The following is a 22,340-nucleotide window of genomic DNA, read 5'->3' as shown; positions in this document are numbered from 1 at the left end:
TATTTCTGAAATACATATTTTATAAATTTTGCTGACTTTATAATTGTTAGTCTGAAAAGCTACCATTTACTTTTTTTGAGCTAGATAATATTCTGTTCTTATTTTACACCTAGTGAAACATAAAAACACAAATATGTTTGGCTGGTGTCTGTTTGATGTTACTGTTGTACCTAATCTTGCGACAGTTTCCCCAGCCTCGCCCCTCCCTTGCCCACCTTCAACAGCCTCATCAGTGTCTCCCCCTGAGTTCTGGAGTCTCTGACCATCATGTGTGGCCCATGCATCCCGCCCTCTCCCCCTTAGTTTATTTCCCACACACGTGTCAGCCATTTCGCTGCCCTGCGTGTACCTAGCCCTGTCACCAGGTGTGGGTCGAGCATGCTCCAGCGTGGGCCTTGTGTTCCAGAGGACCCGGGTCTGAACCCTGGCTCACCACCCTGATTTTGGTTTACGGGTCATTCCATGTGAAATGACCCTAAATAGAATTTTTTTTTCTTTTTTTTTTTAAATTTAAATTCTATATAAATTCAATAACAGTATTCCAAAGATTATGTAAAAGTAAAATGTAATGCTAAATTTGTAAACTGATGGCAATGGTCTATTTACAAAGTTTTGACAGTTAACTGAATGTGTTACATACTCTGACAATAACCCAGAAGTTGGTTACACTGAAAATTTCACTCTTAACAAACAGCTGATAGGTGGCAATTGGAATGGTTTCTCCAGCCCTAGAAGAATATTTCCACAGTGTATAAAAGTTGATTGCAGGTAAATATATACATTTTATTCACATTTAAAAAGTTACTTGTACCACGTCACACCCGTAACACTGTTTAGTACTTAAAGTTTGAAACAAATGAAACTAAAAGTAATAGGGAACTGAAAATTTATATGCACTATCTCAAGTCATATTATAACCTACAAATTTCAATCACAATTTTTTTTAGTAAGACTGCTAATAAGAGCTGAAAATACTGTTACGGGTGTGACAATACATTAATAATCAATGTGTACATAGCATATCAGACATGTTTGGTTTAGATACACTGCACATTTCTTAGAATTTTTTTGGGTGTTTCTTAATACTCTTAGAGTACCTACCCATAAGTTCATAATTTTCTTGATACATGTATACTCATCTATACATTGGTAGTGCTAACTTAACCTATAATTAACATAACCTTGCTAATTTTTCCATTAAATTAATAAGTTATTACATTTAAATTATTTATTACTATTTAATAATGATCTGGTAAGTTTAAAGTGCTTATGGCAGTGATCATGTACAGTAATATACTATAAGATAATGACTGATTGTCAATACTGGAAAATGTTACTAAGACAGCTTATTTTTTTCCTTTGTTATAGCCTATATAGTACGACTAGATGTCTTCTACTGAGAGGGTAAAAAAGTATCGGCAAAAGTTACACCAGAATAAAGAAGAACATGAAAAACATTTGGAGAAGGAAAGGGAAAGAGACAGAAAAAGACGCGACAAAGCAAGAGAAATGTGTCAGATAAGCAAAAAAGCATTAAAACGTAAAAGGCTGAACGATGCAGACAGACAAAGAAAACACAGAGAGAAAATAAAGAAGAGAGGAGCAGCAACAATTTCAACAGGACTGACACCTGATAAAGAGTCATATTCTTGTATCCGTTCTTTTGGAAGAGCTGTTAATAAAGTAAGAAAGCACCTTCCGTCTAGTCCAAGGAAGAAAAGTGCAGTGGTTAAGAAACTTTTGTTAGAGGTACTACCTGAGGTAGCTAAAAAAGTTGCTAATATTTCTAAAACAGGAAAACATTTACACAAAGAAACAGAAGAAAAAGTACTGGAGTTTTATGTAAGAGATTATGTTAGTTGTCAAAAACCCGGTCGAAAGGATGTTGTAATCATTAAAAATCTTCAAACAGGTGAGAAAGAATATTTTCAAAAGAGAATTATGATTACAACAATAGGAGAGGCGTACGAGCTGTTTATTTCTGAATATCCAAATCTAGAAATCAAGAAGTCCAAATTTTACTCCTTGCGACCCCCGTATGTTCTGCCAGTAGCAGAAACACCACCTAATGTGTGTGGCTGCAAATACCATTCCAATATGCAGTTATTAATTGATGCTGTGAGCAAAGCTGTTACGTTCCCTTGTCAAATGGATGATCTTCTAGTTACTGCAGTATGTGATGAAGACAATTACCCTTGCATGGCTAATTTTTGTGACCAGTGTAGACACTTTCCTATAATTGGGCTCATTGATAAAGACAACATGGACATAGATGTCAAGTGGCAACAATGGAAAGATGTCAACCTCATAGAGCATACAGGAAAAATACACAACTGCATACAAGAAATTCAGAATCAATTTCCACAATTTAAACTGCACTGTTACATTAAAAGAAAGCAAGCACAGCATTTCGAAGCTACAAAATTAAAAGTTACAACAAATACTGCTGTTCTTCAAATAGACTTCGCAGAAAACTATACAGCAGGGTTTCAAGATGAAATTCAAAGTGCACATTGGCACAAACAACAAGTATCACTTTTCACTGCAGTTGCTTGGGTTGGTGTCTGCAGACGTTGTTTTGTAATAGTCAGTGATGACTTGAACCACAACAAATACAGTGTCTGGGTTTTCTTAAATAAATTGATCACTGTCTTGAAAGAAGAATTTCCCAGCCTTGCACAGGTTCATATATTTTTGGATGGAAGTGCATCTCAATTTAAGAACCATTACATAATTCTGTCTTTGACATATTTTCAGCAAGATTTTGGTATTGATTGCACTTGGAACTTCTTTGCTACATCTCATGGCAAAGGGTCTGTAGACGGTGTAGGAGGGACAGTCAAACGTACAGTTTGGCGTTTAGTCAAGTCACGTCAGTGTGTTGTACAGTGTGCAGAAGACTTTTTTGACTGTGCTAGGAATGCCTTAAAGGGGATAACAATCCTCTTCACATCTGCCATTGAGATTATTTCAATGTATGAAACTGTGTCCTCAAGATGGGTTAATGTTGATCCGGTTCCAAGGCTCCAAAAACTTCACAGCTTCCAGCCTGTGACTGAAGGCGTTGTTAGAGTTGCTATAACATCTTATGGTGAAAACAGTTTGGTTGTAAACTTGAAAAATGCATATAATGAGTGTGAAGTTAGTGATGCTCCACAACCAGGCCCATCTGCATCAGTCAGCATAGAGGGCACAGACAGTATTGAAGTTGGCGACTTTGTATTTGTGCAACTTAATGTAATGGGTCTTGGGACCAAAACCAATAGCCAGAAAGACTATTTTGCTGAAGTGCTTAGTATTGACATTGAAACTAACCAAGTAGTTTTAAAATACATGCATCCAAGTGGGAAGATGTGGATCTGGCCAAAAGAAAATGACATTTCAACTGAGGACATTTCTGTTATTGTGAATAAATGTGAACCTCCCAAACTTGTCAATAACCATGGACAGTTTACATTTAAATAATTTCTTTCTAGTCAAAATGAAGTTTAAAGGATGGTTAAAGTAAGTTTTTTTGATTTTAAATAAATAAATAAATAAATAATTTTTAAGAATTGATTTTACAAATCTATCATCATTAAAATGTTTTGTCACACCCGCAACATGTAGAAAATTTTTTAAAAATTATAAAAAAATAGTTGTGCTTGTTTAAAATTCATTTTCAGATAATTTTAATCATCAGAATACACTTAAGTTATTTTTTAAGAATTTAAATTATTTTTTCCAAAATTTTATTAACAGACATTTCCAGTCAAAAACACCGTTGTTCATAAAGAGAGGTATTTTTTGTCACACCCGTAACAATTTTAATTTTAGCACCACGGTACCTTAATAAAGAGTTTAGATATATTTTAAGCTTTTGGTTTGTGAACTAATCATTTAGAGAAGAGTACATCCACTTTAAAAAATTATGCTTACTTAAAATTTTTCTGGACATACTGTTTTGCATTGCAGAATCTACCAATTTTGTCACACCCATAACAATGGAATGACCCTTACCCTAAATCAGTGGGATAGTTCCTTGTTTTAAGCCATGTCTGATTCCTTTCTGGGCATTCCTGGTCTGTGATATTGTGTGTTACTTGTTCTAATGGCTTTGCAGGGGCGGCTTCAGGGCAGAGCCAGTCAGGCAACTGCCCAGGGTCCCATGACTAATAAGGCCCATCGACTAACAGGACCCATCAACTTACAGGTCCCATCGAATAGCAGGGCCCCATGACTACCAGGGCCCATCGACTACAAGGGCCCATTGACTAATAAGGCTTATTGACTACCAGAGCCCTTCGACTTACAGGGTCCATCGACTACAAGGGACCATTGACTAGAAGGGCCCCGTGCTAGCTCTTTCATTTTAATTTTTCTTTTGTGTTTAGTTTTCTCTGATAAATTTCTATATTAATGAGAAAATGGGAGTATAAAATCATTTTTAGCATGATATTCAAAGTGCTGGTCAATTCGTTTTACATTTCAATTGAGTTTTTATGATTGCTTACAATAAAAACTTTCAAAAATTTTATTGTCCCATGTAATGACGCAACTTCACCAAAATTTGATAATTTGATCATCAATATTTCTAAAACTAACTCGAATATAATTTATTGGCAAAATATATCATATTTTGTTAAGATATAAGAGGAAAACATTCGCTGAAGTTTAATTTTGAGGTTGGCTCAAAAATGTTCCATACCTCCCAGGCCAGTTGATAAGGCCTCTCTCCAAATTATTTTTGGGCCCAGAAAAACTAAATTTTTAAAAGACCCCACAAATTCTAGGGCCCCCATTCGTTGTTGGCAATAGTTTAAGCACAAAAAATAAAATTAAACTTGCTTCACTATCTTCACCGTCTTCACTATCTTGTTCTCTTATGTGTCCTTAACGTGTTTGCAACGGACCAGAGCTCTAGCCCGTCAATACTCACCTGCATGTGTCTTTCTACTGTCGTCTGTGACCAACCGTAGTCTTCCTTCCGTTCCTTCTCCTGGTTTATTTCAAAATAAAGTGAAAACACAATAATAAAACATTAAAGCTGCTACAAACAATTTTAATATTATTAATTAGGAATTATGAATGTCAAAATTTCATTGCCAGAATGAACTGTTGTCTATGCTAACAACACAGACATGTATCTGAGCTATGTTTAGTTTGATTGGATTTTTGGTGTGAAATGCTCATTATAAAATCTTCTTGGTTGTATCTCTTAATGTTGTTATTGCCAAATGCAAAGTCTCATCTTTTAATATCAAACATCACTCTGTTTGCTTCAACTTTGTCTTCTGATAGACGCATGGTATTAATGATTCTGACAACTTGCTGGCTGCCGACAGGAAATCTGTAACGTTGGTTTCAGCTTTTGACTGCTTCACTCAACATTGCAGCACATTTTTGACCTTTGCGCCTACCCCATCCACAACCCCTTTGCCTTCCTCAAGTCTTCCAGAAAATTTCTCATTTTCCCTTGCCTCTTTACTCTTATCACTCATACGATTCTTTAAATCTTCAGGTGTCTCTAATTTTCGTCTAAATTTACTTGTTCCATCTCATACACATTATGATGACTAGTGTAAATGAGTTAGCTATAAATGATTTTGTGCAGAAAATGGTAAAAGTTTACTTTTTGCTTCCAGATTTAAGTTTTTGTATCAGGGATGTTACTAGGCAATGGAATTATGAGCCCAGTTGTACATCCGTGACAAGTATCTAAGGGTGGATCCAGATTGAGGGTTTAGGGGTGTACATTTAGTACATTCAGAATTGAAATATTTGTGCAGTTTATTTGTGGTTCAAAAAGTCCTGTCTTATATAGCACTGCAGTAAATAATACTTCAGTAATTTTGGTATAGACTATGATAAGTAATTCGGAGAAAATCTGAAAATTATTCTGTGTTCAGAGGGGTGGTGTTAAGTATTCCGCCAGTGAAAGTCAGGGGTGGGACATGTATTAACATTTAAAATTACTTGATTAACTTTTAGAAGAGTATAATTAAATCAAAGATCTTTTCTACAAAATTCAACAGTGTTCAACAATTTCCAAACAGAAATGCTTAGCTAGTAATTAATAAAAACTACTTTTAAAACCATTTTTGTAATAGGTGTGAAGAGACTAGCCCTGTTCAATTCATTCTAATGTGTGATCAAAGACAGTTGCTGTATTTATTTTCTGCATCAGACGTGTGAAATGTTAAACGTTAACAATTTTGCAATGGTTAAAAAATTAACAACTAAAGTGACATTTATTTATGTTTATACAGTTGATGATTATAACAGTAATAATAAGAAATGTCCTTACATTTTTAAACTAAGTTTTATTTAAGGTTTCAACTTCTGTTTTATCTAGCATAGTGATGGTTATAAAAAATTTAGATTTTACTTTGCAAACTAATGGTTTAACCAGTAATTTTTATTATTTTATTTTTTTTATAAAATAGTAAATGATGATCAAAAAAAATTGGTTTCATATGTCCAATTGACATTAGTACCTATATACTTATGTAAATTTAATTTTGTAATTGACTTTGTTGGACTTGCATAATAAAAGTACATGCAAATGGTCATGTTTATTAAGTAAATTTTTGTGAAGGAGTTATTTCTTTGCACTTTATTTAAACTAAATTTTAATGATGTGTTTCATGGCCATGTCGTAAGGTAAACGAAGAATCACATCAACATGTACACAGCTGCACAATTGAAAACTGTAGCTCAGGAAGTTGTCAGACACTGCTTGTCGAAAGGGATTCATGTAACAGAAGAATGCGCAGAATTTGTGGTGAGTGTTTTCATTTATTGATTCATTAGTGTAGTTGAGTTTTGATGACAACTACCCATGATTGTGGCAAGAAGTTTAATTAACGAAAGTTGGCACACATTCCTTAATGAGACAAAATCTTGTAGTGATTCATCTCTATTCAACTGTCCCAACCTTAGTTCAAGCTACACCATCCTATAGGCCCTATTAGCAGACAAAAAAATGGTACATAAAACATATAATACCATTTTAATTTTTTTTTAAATATTTTTTTAATGAAATCATATTAAAGGATCCAAACCAAGTATTGTTTTTGTTCCGTTATATTTAATTCTTTAAAAATTATGGAAGAAAATGTAGTTTTCGAAAATTCTAAAACATATAACAGTTGGTTTTTAATATATTGACTGCAGTCTGCCAATACCATTTTATTTGCGTGTTAATTATCAATTGTTCATTCCGTTGGAATAAACTTCAGTTTTGAAAAACTAAAATAAACAAAAATAGGCTAAATTACACTGCTTCCCTGACTTGTGACCAATAATTATTAGCATTCAACTGCAGTACAGTATGTCTTAATTTTATGGGACTAATGGCTGCTCATGAAGCCATTAAATGCAAAAAAAAAAAAAGTAAAATGCAAAAAGAAAGAATTGTTGAAATCATGACCACATATTATTTTTACATGTAAAAACGTGTTTTACTATGTTTTAGAAATGTGTATAAATTATTTAACTCTATTTATTAAATTTGTTTTAATGGGTCCCACTCGCTGCCTATCTATTGGTTACAAATAATATAAAAAAAAATTTATATGAATACCTATACAAGAAAATATCAAATTATTCTATTTTAGTTTAATATTTTTTATAATGTTTTCGCAGAGGGAGAGGTATGGTATGGAGCACAGGATGTAGGGAGAGAGAGACCTGGAATTAAAGATATAGGAGGTGATAAGGGAGGTGGATAGGCTAAAAGAGAAAGACGGAGGCTGGTCGCGATGGGATAGGAAACAGTCACCTCGGATCAGGAGGGAAGGAGGTGTGTAGAAAGTGCTATACACGCAGTCTCTGGAGGATGAACAGCTGTCAAGACAATGGAAGGAGGCAGTGGTGGTGCCTGTTTTCAAGGGAGCTGGAAGTAAGGCAAAACCAGCAAATTACAGGCCGGTCAGTGTAGGGAAGGTGATGGAAAAACTGATAGGAAAAATTGGAGAGCTGGAATGGATGGATGAGAGGAAGGGTTTCTCCTGTGGGACGCAGACGGCTGGACAGCCAGAGGATTTGGCGGAGGCAGTGCACGAGGGCAGACAGGTGGACGCAGTCATTACTGATTTTGAGAAGGCGTTCAATAGGATGCCACACAAGAAGGTGATGGAGAAGGTTGATAGTCTGACACGAGGACAGTAGGGCGGTGAACTGGACAGGGGACTTCCTGAGGGATAGGAATCAGCAGGTGAAGGTGGGGATGAAATGGTCAGAATAGGGGCGACGTGACATCAGGGGTACCGCAGGGGAGCGTTACGGGGCCCCTGCTGTTGCTAGTCATAATGAACGTTGTTGGGGAGGAATTAGACACCAAACCGAGACTGTTCGCTGATGATCTACGGAACAGTGGGGGAAGCAGCACACCTGCAGGAAGACTTGATGAAGCTGGGAGTTCGGTCGACGGCATATGGAACGGGGATGAATATCAACGAAACGAAGGTGGTCAGATTCACAAGGAGAAGGAAGGTCGCTAAGCAAATGTACAGTTGGAAGGGGCCAGAGATTCAGGAGGTTCGGGAACACAAGTACCTAGGAGTAGCCCCGCAGAGTGACCCGGGCTGGGGAAAGCAGGTGCAGCGGGTGGTAAAGAAGGGGAGGAGAGGGCTGGGGGTTGATTGCAGGGACACTGAAGGGGACAGGACGGAGAGTAAAGGAGAAGGCGTATACAATGTTAGTGAGGCCAATGCTTGAATATGCAATGGTAATCTGGGACCCATACCCTAGGGATAGAAATGAAGGAACTTTAAAGGGTGCAACGTAGAGCGTCTAGATGGCAGATGGGTATGTGGAGGAGGAGGGAAGGGGTGAAGGATGAGACACATAGGCCATGTGTGATGACGAAGGAGCTGGGTGGGACACACTACACAGAAGGAGGAAAGTAGAGAACTGGTGAAGTTTGTTAGGTTGACCAGGGGTGAGGGTGGCTGGAGGACGCTGGAAGACTGTTTGAACAAAGGGGTGTACAGAGGGAGAAGCGATCAAGAGTGGAAGATTCTGAGAGAGAGTGGAGAAGAACGGAAAAGGAGGCCAGGTCAGGGCGGTAGTGGAATAGGATTGAGGGAAAGATGCTGGATGTGAGAAGAGGAAAGGACATGAAGAATATTGAGAAATTGAATGAGTAGGTACGGAGGACTCCTTTGCTTACTGGTGGAAGCCCAATCGCAAGTCAAAATCAAATAAAAAAATATACTTGCAGCCCTACCACCTAACTCTAAAATTAAAAATTAACTTGACAACAGTATCACATTTTGAGCATGATCATATATTTCATCCAGCAAACTGTGAAATTTCAAGTCCATTCACTTTGTTTGTAGATTATAATGATATGGGTTTACCGGACATAAAAATTGGTAATGCTGTTTGGCAATGATAAAGGCTGCGATGTGATCTGTAAGGCATTGCCAAAAAACTATATGATTCAAAATTGTATTATTGTATTGATGCATTTTTTTAATATCTCAGAGATATAAGATTAAGTTCATCAGATGCAAAATTTTATTAACTACAATAAGAAAATTTTATGTCCACAATATTTTCATTTCAAACCTTAACAAAGGACAGCTAAGACTACTGAAACCATATAAAATACAATGAAAGAGAGCAAAGATTCATTATATATTGCAGACTGCAGACCAGGCATGAGATGTACTGTTGATAAATTAAAATAACTTTTCTTTCCCTGCTAAGGTGCATCTCTCGATAAACTTTGCCCCTACATATTGAGAAACCACGAAGTGTACGACTATTTTTATAGCATATGCTTTCTGTGAAAAAAAAAATAGATTAAAAAAAAAGCCGAGTTTATATATAATAATAAAAATAATAATAATTCCCTTCAGAACTTATTTATGATTTTTATTATAATTAGTTTTGTGTCTGCCAACAGTCATGACATTTAATAGGTAGGCACTTACAAATATTTCATAAAATAATACATAATTAACACATAATAGTACACAGAGACAGTCACAAAAAAAAATCATAATAATAAAACATGATAAAACAAACACATGACAAAGACAAAAAAAAAAAGGAATCAGAAAGATTAACATTGTCAATTTTAAATTAGTTCTAACTATTGAAATAATGATATTAAAATATTTACATTAAAAAATTACATTAACTGCATAGAAATTAGTACGTAGCTGAAATGTCTTTCATTGAGATTATTGATTTTAGAAATGGATCAAAACTTTTAAACAATCATTACATTCTAAAATGTTAAAATTAACATTATCAATTTTAAATTAATTCTAGGTAAAAAAGTAAAAAAATAAAATACATGAAGCATAATGATGTCGATGATGATGATGATTATGATGATGATAACGTAAATAAATATTTCATGAAATGCTAACAAAATGTTTATAAATAAATTTCATGTACTAAATACAACAGGCTGTGAATTCTTTAAAATTATGTACAAAACCTGTAGTTCATTGATTAAATTTTTATTTCCACTCCTGTTGTTTTCTGTGAATTATTCCTTGTGATCTTTTTTGTGTGATGTGAAGTTCACCAGTTTGAAACTTAACAGACAATATCAATAATACGATTATCTGTAAAATGTTTCTTTTTTATTCTTAAACTTTATGATAATAAATTTGCACAATTCCTAAGATTTTATTTGATCTAGTAAAATTAAATAAAATTATTTATGGGTACTTGTGTCAATATTATCATATCACAGATTCTATCACATCAAGTTGCTGTTATTAAGTTTTTTTTTGACGTGACAACGTCTAATAAATTGATGAACGCCAGCTGCACGCACGAAAGTGTCCCTTTATGCACATTGTCCCATTACTCTGTGTCCCATTACACTCATTGTACGCTTGCGCCGCATCTATCTTCCACTCGATTGGCCTATGAATCTACTATTATATTAAATAGGTAAAGGCGGGCTTTTCAAAAGTAGCTTTTAAATTTAGTACTTTAACTAAACTATTTTTTTATTAAATAATTTTTTTGGTTATTTTTCCTTTTTTACAAAATAAAAATAATTCAATAAAAATTATTCAATTTTATTCATAAAAGTATGCAATCATTTCATCAATTTTTTGTTATGACGTTGTCATGTTAAACTATCATCCGTAAACCAACTTTACAGACAACCAATTTTTAAAAAAAATTTTTTTAGCCATATATAGGTTATACTTTAAAATGGCATGCTAAGTATTCTTGTAACTATAATACGTATTCCTCATGAACCCAGTTAAAACTGCTGCTATCAGACCCTAGCAGTGATTTTTCCTCGGGAGTGCCAATTAACGAAGACGACCTCAAGCACTTGATGAAGCTATGTGTCAGCAAGCTGACCTCTGAGAAGGACTCCCTGTCGCTTGCGACAATCAAGATGCAGGTCTACTTCAACACCAACTATGCTTCTCGAGGTTCGTAACTAAATACAGTTATGTCATTTCATTTGAAAATACGTACATAGAGATAGAAAACCGAGTTGCTATTTTTTTTTTGTAATGTTGTGGCTCAGTTTTAAATATTATATTATTATACATACTATGTTACTTGAAAAATTTTAAGGACATATCAAATTATATCTCTGGAAAAAAAAAATTAGAATTCTCGTATGAAAACAAAATCATTTTTAATTAGAGTTTATATAAGATTTTTTCATTCCTTCACTAATCAGTTACCTCAATATGAATTTCAAAGAGATTTCCACTCATCATTACAAAAAAACTCTATTGTTTGAACTTGAAGCAAAAATCTGTTTTGTTTATGCATAACAGCTCAGATTGTAGTTCTTGAAAGCAGTACATAGTAATGCCAGAGTGTAATAACATCAGTGTGCATCAAGGTGTATAGTTAGGTTGCTTAACGATGACTACGTAAAATCGTTTCCCAACCTTCTTTGAATCGTTGCACCAGAAATACCAATCACTGTAATTTGCAGCACACACACAGCATATATTTGTATGGCCTGTTTTTACACATTAATATTTTATACATACCTATGTATATATTTTTTGGATTTTTAACTTTCTGATCTTTTATAACATAAATAAACCAATTTGTTTCTACTCTACTATTTAATAATGTTCAAGTCAGAAATTGAAACAAATCATTTTTGAAAAAAAATTTTTTATTGTTAGGTAATATTTTAGCTGCCCAAATCTTGCGCATACTTACAGATGCTTCGTGGCACGCTAGCGTGCCACGGAACACTCGCTTCAGCACGCCAGCTTGCACGCTCATCAATAATGTCACGTTTGTGCAGACAATGAAACACGCGTAAAACAAACGCCATTAAGTTCATGCCAAATACTAGACTCTAAAAAATAATTAGCAGTCACTTCTATACCGTAACAAGTCAAAACCCGTCCATTAGATAATTTTCAAAAATATCACACAGGTTCACAAATCATTTAATATTTTGTAGCTAAAATAATTTCAAGCATTTAATTTTTGTAAATTACTTTAACAAAGGTTCTTACAGTTACATGAGCTATATGAGCTAAGTAGGTATATTTATTGTACAAAATGCTATTTAAGACGTCTTATTAGGTTTTCTGTCTCTGTAATAAATAATAACACTTCGTAATTTCTTACCTGGATGACTAAAACATTACGAATTACGTAAAACCAGTAAAACAGCTGGTTCAAGTGACGAGCTTGCTTCTCGGCAGACACAACGCAGCACGCGTCCTCCGGGGGTTTTGGTTTTCACGGCCGCAAGTCCCGCTGGACACTTCCGTGTTCGTCTGTCAGTGTTCACACAACCTTCCACTTTTCATCCGGTGCAATTTTCGCTGATAGAAGTCCATTATGGAAGTACTTTAAAGTATTTGAGAAACATGTTGCGCGAATGTATTCAAGAATGTCGTCGAAGTTACAAAATGCGTGTTTATTTTCTCAGCGTACCTACTCTTGTCTACCTGACATCCAGGGGGTTTAGCGAGAGCTTGTGTCTTCAGGGGTGGACGCCGCTCTATGAGAGAGCAGCGTTCCCGGCGACACTTGCTTAGAGAGTGATGGTGCTCTTACGGGTTTTATGTAATTCGTAATGCTTAAGTCATCCAGGTAAGAAATTACGAAGTGTTATTTATTTATCACAGAGACAGAAAACCTAATAAGACAGCTGAAACATTGTGTGTACCAGCGTTTTGTGAAATAAATATACTTAGCTCGTTTCGCTCACGTAACTATAAGGTAAACCTTTGGTAAAGTATTTTACATGAATTAAATGCTTGAACTTATTTTAGCTGTTGAAAAATATTAAGAGGTTTGCGTACCTGTATAATTTTTTTGAAAATTACCTTATGGGTGGGTTTTGACTTCTTACTGTATAGAAGTGACTGCTACAGTACATAGTATTTGGCGTGAACTTGGCGGTGTTTGTTTTGCGCGTGTTTTATTGTCCGCGCAAATGTGACTGATTATTGATGAGTGTGTCTGGCAGTTGGCGGCACTGCTCCCATGGTTACTGGTCTTTGTTGATTCCGTTGTATTGTCTCTCACGCAGAGATGTAGCTGGCTCTCGCGCTTCGATCCGTACCTGCTCACCCTCGTGGCCGATGAGCGACGTGTCGCTCAACAGTTTATGTGCTTGCTGCGATTCGTCTGTTTGCAGAAGAACTTGTGCAGCAGCGAGAAGCCTTACGGCACAGTATCAATTAGGTTGAGGTGACCAGTTCTCACCGCATGGTCGGCCAGCTACCGCAAGCAGCGGAGAGCGAGAGAGCAGAGAAGTGTCTGATCTCCCATGCACTGCAGTGTTACGAATGATGTAAACAATACCAGAAGTAAAACATACATTATAAAATAATGTACAATGAACAAATTGTTCCCTATAAAAATACTACATAGCTAAATAACTGATTAGTCAAGACAGGTACGTTAGGTAAGCTGGAAATTTACTGGGCACAAAACTAAACAAATATGATGTGTAACTTTCGAAGTAGTAACTACTGCAGGACTTATATTTTCAGTTACATTTTAGCATTCTTGTTATATCTGTTATGATCCTGTGTGAAAGCAGATTAAATTTTAGTTGGAATGACAGTAACAAAGCGAGCAAGCTACTCGAGCATATATTCGTCACCTGCAGTCATTTCAACAGCAACTAAATAGGTCGTGATTGCTCAGAATCAAGCCATCATTTATGTTTTTACTAACACGCTTTTATTAGCTTCATACGTATGTACGCCGGTATGTAACAGAAACTTTGAAAGTGATTTTGACCCCCTTCCAAACGTCGGATCAACTCGAAATTTTGGCATACTTATCGAGGACTGATGACAATTCAGTATTTTAAAACAGTTAGACCCGTTTACCTTGCCGGGATGATCGGGAATATCAATTTTTTTTTTGTTTTCCCAAACTAGATAGCGCGGCATTTCTGCATCCGGACTAACTCGCGTAGGATTCCCCATGATGGTTCATTTGTTCTCTGCGAGTGGTTTTGTTATTTGATGTTGAATTGTTTCAATCATGAAGTACGATCATGCGCCCATGGGTATTCCGTAGCAGAATCAGCTGCATCTCTCGTGATCAGTGGCGGATCCAGAGTTTCAACTCGGAGGGGGGCACTCTAGGATTTCAGAAAAGCCAGAGAATAAATGTCTTAAAATTACCAAATTTGTATTTAATCTACTCACACTACGCATAACATCCAACCACCAGATTTTATGATTCTACAAGCAATTCATTAATTATATTGAAATATTTTATTTGGTTTCAGAAACCATCATTTTGGTCGGCAATATTAATGTAGCAGACAACTGGTTAGTCAGGGGGGGCACATGCCACTGCTGGTGAGGGGTTATCGTTGTCGTCCGGGCCTGACGCAGAAGACGCGGCGTCGAGGAGCCGGGAGGAGACGCGGGCCCGGGCGTCCCCGCTAGTGAAGGAGATCGTGGAGACGGGAGCGGCCGACTGCAGGGCGGAGCTGGAGGGCCTGTACCGCCGGCTGGTGATGGCGGTGGTGCTCTGCTCGGGCCTGGGCCACCCGGCGAGTCCTGGCGTCCTCAAGGAGGCCACCGGTGAGCGCGTGCTACTGCCATCTTCAATCATAGTCAGCTCTTTCTGTGAAACATTTAATGTACTCGTTTATGGTACAGCGTGTGTTTATTATGTGAACTGTGCTGTTGTACACCCAATAGTGGCGCCATGGGCGTCGCAAGGATATAATTTTTTGGGGGGGGACTTCAATTGATTCAGTTGTTGAGGTATATCCATCCCCTGGGAAAAATAAGGGGGGGGGGGGGGGTCCGGGGGTCCTCCCCCGGGAAAATATGGGGTTTGAAGGTGCAGAAAGGTGGTTTTTAAGCATTTTTCTTTCCTAAATATTCTAATTATAGTTGGTTGCAATATATAATTTATTTTTTCTAAAAAATATTTTCAGAGAACAAATTTGTAAAAACACAGTTAACATATTTGTATTCGGTATCGGACCTGATTTTGATTTTACACGAAGATCGAAATAATAAGTGCTCACATTACCACGATTGGACTAAATGCACCATGCGCAACATATGGGTTATATCACAGAAATCATATTTTTAATATAACTACGAAACTAAATATATTTTTGGAGGGGACGAAATTGAAGACATTTATTATTGGGGGGGACGTGTCCCCCCCGTCCCCCGGTTGCGACGCCCATGGTGGCGCATGCGCAGTGTCACTAAGATTAGTACAAGATGGAGCCTCTGCTACTGTGCAATAGAAGTTAAAAACTCGCAGTCACAAAGTGTAAAATTAACATTTTAAATTTTGCTTTTTGAAGATCTACTTCTCTAGGTACGTTATGAAAAATTTATAAGAAAGATAATTTTTATGGTGCATGTGAACCATACAACAAAATTTGTATAGGATGAAAGAAAAGGATAAAAACTATACATTTCCTTTTAAATCTTGTACTTTAGTGATTGATATTGAATACTGTTTCATATCATTAAAAAAAATTGTTTATTGTGAATATTAGTGATAGAAATTGTGTTTTTAAACTTTTTCAAGTGTGTTTATATAAGTGAGGTTATGTCCCCCAATTTAAAATTTATTTTCACTATAAATTATTTTATTATAATTTAATAAATAATTAAAACTAAAAAATCAGAATGAACATTCAGCACATTTATTGATTTTCATTATTAATTAAAATTTAACTCATTTATTTAACTAAGTAAAATAATTTTCTTTATCCATGTCTTTCTTATAATATTAAATTGGTACTGAGCGTTAATTAAAATTTTTAATTTATTTAATTTATAATTTACCAACCATATTTTTAATTTACCTCCAGTCCTTTTATTATTTTGTATCTATTAATTATTTGGTTGCAAAATTAAAGTTAGTTTTTTTATGACACCAAGTAAGTATAACTTCTAATTTGCATACATAAGTAGGTACATGCATCTAGTTTTAAAAATAAATTTTAATACCATAAATTTTGGTCTATTGACAGTATGATTTGTTGTAGTCATTTTGACAAAATAATTCAGTTCTTGACACCAGTGAATATTTCCCCGGAGAAACTATTTGTGGCACTCGGTCACTGTAATTAACACAATGATCCATAAAATTATGTGCTATATGCAGAAGAGCAAAAATTTTAAATAATAAATTATATCAAAAAATTGTACCAAAAACAGTTTTAAACCAAGATGGTATTTCAAATTTAATTCCTTTGAAAATAAAAAGTGAATTATATTAGATAATGCTCTTGATTAAATAAAACAAGAATAAGTATTGCCACTATTCTCATTCCAATTTTATTTTACAAAATACAATGTTACAGATAAATAAATAAATAAAAATTTTAATTGCTTTATAAAGTTGTGTCTAAAACTTTGGTGCTCTATGGTGTACATTTGGCAACATAGCACACTAAAAAAAGGACAGTGCTAATGGCAGAAATTGTGCGTTGGAAAGAGAGGGTAAATGCCCATTTAGATCCACACTGCAATCTAAGGCTAAGAAGTGCTGTAACCACTTACCTTGCACCAGCCTAACCAGTGTGTGTGAGTGTGTAGCACTTTCTGTGTGTCTCATACCACAGACAAAATGGTGGCCCGTGAGTTCACAACAGTGCCTGGACAGGCCAGCTCTAAACAAATGTCACTACGTAGCAGATCAGGTTCGATTCTTGACGTGAAGGAATCCAAATACTTTTCAAATGGAAAACATGATGGTGGTTGGCTTTTCTCAAGTTTCTGCCATTTTACCCTCCCATTAATTCCTTCAATGCTCTATTAGCCAGTTTTAACTTTTTGAAACATTTTTTTTTAATTTCATTTCACACGAGACATTGTTAATTAAAGTTAAAAATTAAAAACTTTTTTGCTAAAACTATAAGACAGTTCAAAAAACTATATTACTAAGTAACATAGCTACGTTATTTGCTGTTAAGATTTGTTTTTATTTTTTAATGAGAAATGGCATCTCTAAGTGCCACTCATGAGAATACACATATTCATGTTTGTTTAAATTCTTGGACAAATTCATATATCAGGTTCTATTCATGACGTGAAGGAATCCAAATATTTTTAAAGTGGAAAACGTGGTGGCCTTTGGGTTTTCTCATGGATCTGCCATTTTACCCTCTTATTCATTCCTTCAATGCTCCATTAGCATCTCTTCCCCTTTCATAGCCTCTAATTACCTTAGTGCGTATGAAATGTTCAGCTCAATCCTTTTCATTTTATTTCTGAAAAAATCACTTTAATCAGAAGTTATGTTCATGCCAGTAACATAATCAGTATCACCAATTAAAAATAGATGCTTACTGAATGAATGAATGAATGAATGAATGAATGAATGAATAAATTTAGGCCTTAAGCGACAATGAACAAGCTCAACGACACCTCAGTTTCTATATTATTCTTTCATATTGGTTTCATTTGCTTTTTGATATGCTTCTCGTATTAATTTTTTTTTATTTCTGTTTTGACTTATGTATTTATCCAAATGGCTCATAAAATCAGTACATTCCTGTGAACATTTTTTTTCAAAAACTTAGAAAATTTAGATTTATTAATAATGAAATTTTACTAATCAGTAAAATTGTATGTATTTATAAGCCCAGTGCTAAATTTTAAAACTTATTATGCTGGAAATTTTCTTAGGTGGGGTTTTTCTTTAGAGGGTTTTTTTTTTAAGTATTTTTCCAAACTTTTGCTGCTTATGGCCACTGAAAGGAAATGATCACGATTGAGACCATGGGCCCTTTTTGGGGAGAATACAAAAATTAATTCTACATATCTGAATCTCTATGTTCACCAAATATTATCCAGAAATTTTAATTTGTTGCATTGGTACGAAAAGTTTTATGTGATGACAGGCCCGTTACATGATTTTATATGTTTTAGTATAGTAGTTTATCGAACTGTGGGATTAGGAAAACATTTATTTAGTAAGTTAATGTTATTCAATAACTTAATGTTTGTATGTGTTCATTAGAGTAACTGTACCACTAAGAAAACTTTGTGTCTTGATATCTCAGAACATTGTTTTGGAGCACGGGCCCTGAATGAATGATTGAGGTCACGTTTCAGCATTGTCTGTCGACAGCTGCGTTGCAGAGCGTGTTCCCGCTGAGCGAGCTGAGTCAGTTCCTGAGCCTCGGTCGCCGGGACCGCGAGAGACAGCTCGCCGAGCTCACCCAGGTCGTGACCGGCATACGGCTGTTCAACCGCGACTGCCAGAAGGGAGGCGACGGGATTGACGACCGTGAGTGCTCCGCCCGAGTGCTCGAACCTCACTTGAACCTCCCGTCTGCTGGACCTTGTTGACTGCCGTCCTTGGTGTTTTGGCTTCATTTACGTTTCATATAACTAGAGACATGCAAAATTCCCGGTTTCGATGGCCTTCAGGATAGACTGCACGATACCCCTGTACACTCGGGCAAATAACGCAAGTTCATTGGCTGCCGACTTGTAAGTCGTCTCAGCTGGTTTGTCTGTGATTCGATCCTTCTTTGGTTGAGGGTTCATAACTGGTTGAAATTCGTCCAGATGAACAGTAAGCCAATAGCAAAATTATCTAAGAGGTATATGTGTTTGAATTCTAGCCTATCTCCGAATAAATCCGCAAATTTTGCAGGTCTCTACATATAACCATCTTTGTGAGACTTGTTCGTGTATGAAATAGCTCCGAGATATTTCTGAAGTCTTGGTCCCACCCACAGTGTGAGGCTGCATTTTTATGTTAGGGATATTCCCAGGAATGTTTCACTACGTACGCTTTGCAAATCATGTTTTTTTCTTTTTTTTTTGGGGAAACTTGAGACAAATATTTGCTGCATGCCAGGTGTGGCTCCGGGACAGGGCAAGCGGGGCAGTCTCCCAGGAGCCCCGCAAATGGCGAGACCCCGCGCCACCCCTTTTATTCCCGATGCACCTTTAAAATAAACAATTCTTGAGATACTTTTAGCAAAACCATCAACGAAATTTAAGTTTCACGTCTGCTTGAAAAAAAAAAAAAACCTGTTTTGAATCGTTTCTGTGTACAGAGCAACTTGAATCTGGAGACATGTTTTTTTATTTTTTTTATTTATGTTTTTTACTTTGAAAATGAAGACAACGTCGTTCCTCTGGGGGAAAAACGGGAAAGGGCAGAGAATTTTGTGAGTTTTGTTTCGTTATGTTTAAGCAAATGTATTATATCACTTAAATGAACGTTAATATGTATGATATCTGTAATCTACATTCAAAGTAAAGTTTAGTGTGTTTCACTTTCACAAAGATTCAAAAATTTTATTTTATAATGTGAAGAAATGCGAATAGTTGTAGTTTTGCCTCTCAAGAACCATGATAAGGTACTCGTAAGGTACCCTGTGATGCTAATTAGGGTCTTTAGCATGGAATTGAAAATCATTGCTATGTATGGTTAATACGTAATACTAAACATAAATATACACCTGTTAATGTGGAAAAGTTCATTTTTTAAATTGGAGCCACAATAAATGTAATATTATCAATGAAAAAAAAAATTTTACCCTTTAAATTATGTAATTATCAAGGGCAAGATTATTTGGGAAAATTTGATTAACTAGAAATAACACTGCAAAGCATGTAAATACAACATATAACCCTGAAATGCGAGATAAAACCCCATTCAGCCCGAAATGTTACTAAAAACATGAAATGAATCAGAGGTATTACAAAACTTAACTCAAATTAAAAAAAAATGGTTCTCTGTAAAGTTGGTTTACAGACGATAGTTTAACGTGACGTCATAACAAAACATTGATGAAATGATTGCATACTTTTATGAATAAAATTGAATAATTTATTTTAATTATCACTCTTTTGTATGGATACAAAGAAGGAGTGAAATGAAATATACAATTTAATTGATAAATTTACTTTTATTTGCACTCATTAATTCAAATATGTTTATTAGTTTAACGAAAGGATTATTTTAACTATAACTTTTATACATGTTTGCTATTTAACTTCTTCCAATCTGTGTTATTGTGTTAAGGATAGGAGGATGATAGGAAAAGTAGGAAACGAATGGGAGTGTTTCAAGTTTAATGTGCCGCGAAAAAGTCAAATCGATGGTTGTTCCAATTGAGTGGAAGAGAGATAGATGCGGTGCAAGCTTACAATGAGCATAACGGGACAACGTGTAACGTGACAATGTACGTTACGGGACACTTTTTTGTGCGTGCAGCTGGCATTCATCGATTTATTAGACGTCATGTCAAAAAAATTATCTTTTCTTATTGTAAATTCATTTATTGTCAATTTTTAGCATGAATTTTGTACCAAAATGGAATGGAACTAATTAATATTAAGTTGTTTGCACTTGCTTTCCTTATTAGTAACACACGTTTGATTAATAACGTTGGCATACTATTCAAACACAAAAATTTGCATATTTATTTGGATTTTTCTGAGTTGTTCTGTTCCGCACATGCTTATTGCTAATGATTTTACTGTGTTAGTGCATCAGGTGTGAATCAAAATGAAACTAAACTATTTTGGTGAAAAAAGAATTAATAAATACTTCAGTTTTATATTTATTGAATAATACACAAATTTTATAAATAAAGACCTTGTACGAAATAAAACCAAAAACACTGAACTCTCCTGTTTTAAAAAAGAAATTGTCTTAACAATAAAACTGTAAAATCTTGCCCCTACTAATTATATGTAGTGTTTTGCTAAAATTGTCACTTACTACTTCTTAGCAGTTGGGTTTAGGCCACATCAGTGACAATGAAGATGCAAGATGTGGCTGAGGTTTGCGTAGCCTTGCAGCTATGTACAAGGGCTATTCATATGAGGCGTGTTTTTTAAGTAAGTACCGTACCATTTTGAAATTAGGCCGCTGCTTTGCTAGGGTCACCATTCCTTGCATGCAGGCTGTGTACCCACATCTGTTGGCCTGCTACAGACGCCATTACACAGTTTTTAACGTTTGTTTGTGAGTATTTGAAATGCCTCCGCCGATTGAGAATCCTGCCAACTGTCAAATACGTGCTGAGATTCGTTTTCTTAGTGCTAAAAGCGTGACAGCGGCTGAAATTCATCGTCAGATCAGTGAAGTGTTTGGAGAAAACATAATGACCGATGGAATGGTATGGAAATGGTTTAGAGCTTTTAAAGATGACCGCATGAATGTTCATGATGAGAAACGAAGTGGGTGTGAACCATCTGTCATTTGTCAAGATTTATTTCAGAAAGTTGACGAAAAAGTGAAAGAGAACAGATTTTTACGATTCCGTCATTATCTCATTGAATCTTTCGTGGGCTGATTTAATGATGTGAAGCTCGAATTTAAGAGTCAATAGTCATTTACTTGATCACAATCAGTAATGTTATGTTTCAAATGTTTGATCAAATGTAATACAAATTTACAGCATTGGTTGCATAGCAGTGATTGAAATGATAACAGTGCAAAACTGTGAATTGTGCATGAAAAAAATTTGATAGTTGTTCAACGTGTTATGTGTGATTGAAATGGGTTATGGTGTACATATTTGTAGTTACAGGTGAAGGCAGGGCCGGCGCGTCCATATAGGCGAGCTAGGCAACCGCTTAGGGCGCCAAGTAGTTGGGGGCGGCGCAGCACGACACATAACAGCTGATATAATATGTTTAACGGTTATTGAAACTAGATGAAAATGGATTTTTGTAACAGTTTGGAATGTTTATATTGATATAAGTAATTATTTAAAGTCCATGGTGACCTGTTTATGATTTGTAATAAGTAAAAAAGGAAAGAAAAAAAAACACAAGCCTGCTTACATTTGATTGTTGACAAAATATTAGGCTTACGTGATGTATTTTGAGGCAAGGACAATTTTTTGGGGTGTCCGGCGGGGGGGGGGGGGGGAAAGGGGGGGGGGGGCATTAAGGTTT

At 35.6% G+C, this 22,340-nt stretch overlaps 1 protein-coding gene across 3 annotated transcripts in view; it reads left to right on the top strand.

Moving 5' to 3' along the window:
- The first annotated feature begins 692 nt into the window (after positions 1-692).
- Positions 693-22,340, top strand: part of LOC134539585 (cilia- and flagella-associated protein 206) — a 50,807-nt gene continuing 29,159 nt past the window's right edge. The window contains exons 1-5 of one of the 3 annotated variants that reach the window (XM_063381751.1): positions 779-3,504; positions 6,643-6,763; positions 11,225-11,402; positions 14,820-15,011; positions 18,541-18,699. In XM_063381751.1, the coding sequence (XP_063237821.1) occupies positions 6,665-6,763; positions 11,225-11,402; positions 14,820-15,011; positions 18,541-18,699 (628 nt within the window). In that variant the 5' untranslated portion in view covers positions 779-3,504; positions 6,643-6,664. The other 2 variants (XM_063381750.1, XM_063381748.1) reach the window with 2 other exon arrangements.

The sequence above is a fragment of the Bacillus rossius genome, chromosome 15, assembly GCF_032445375.1.
Source record: "Bacillus rossius redtenbacheri isolate Brsri chromosome 15, Brsri_v3, whole genome shotgun sequence".
Classification (NCBI taxonomy): Eukaryota; Metazoa; Arthropoda; class Insecta; order Phasmatodea; family Bacillidae; genus Bacillus; species Bacillus rossius.
The sequence above is the reverse complement of the archived record's forward strand: the minus strand, read 5'-3'. Positions and strand labels throughout refer to the sequence as shown.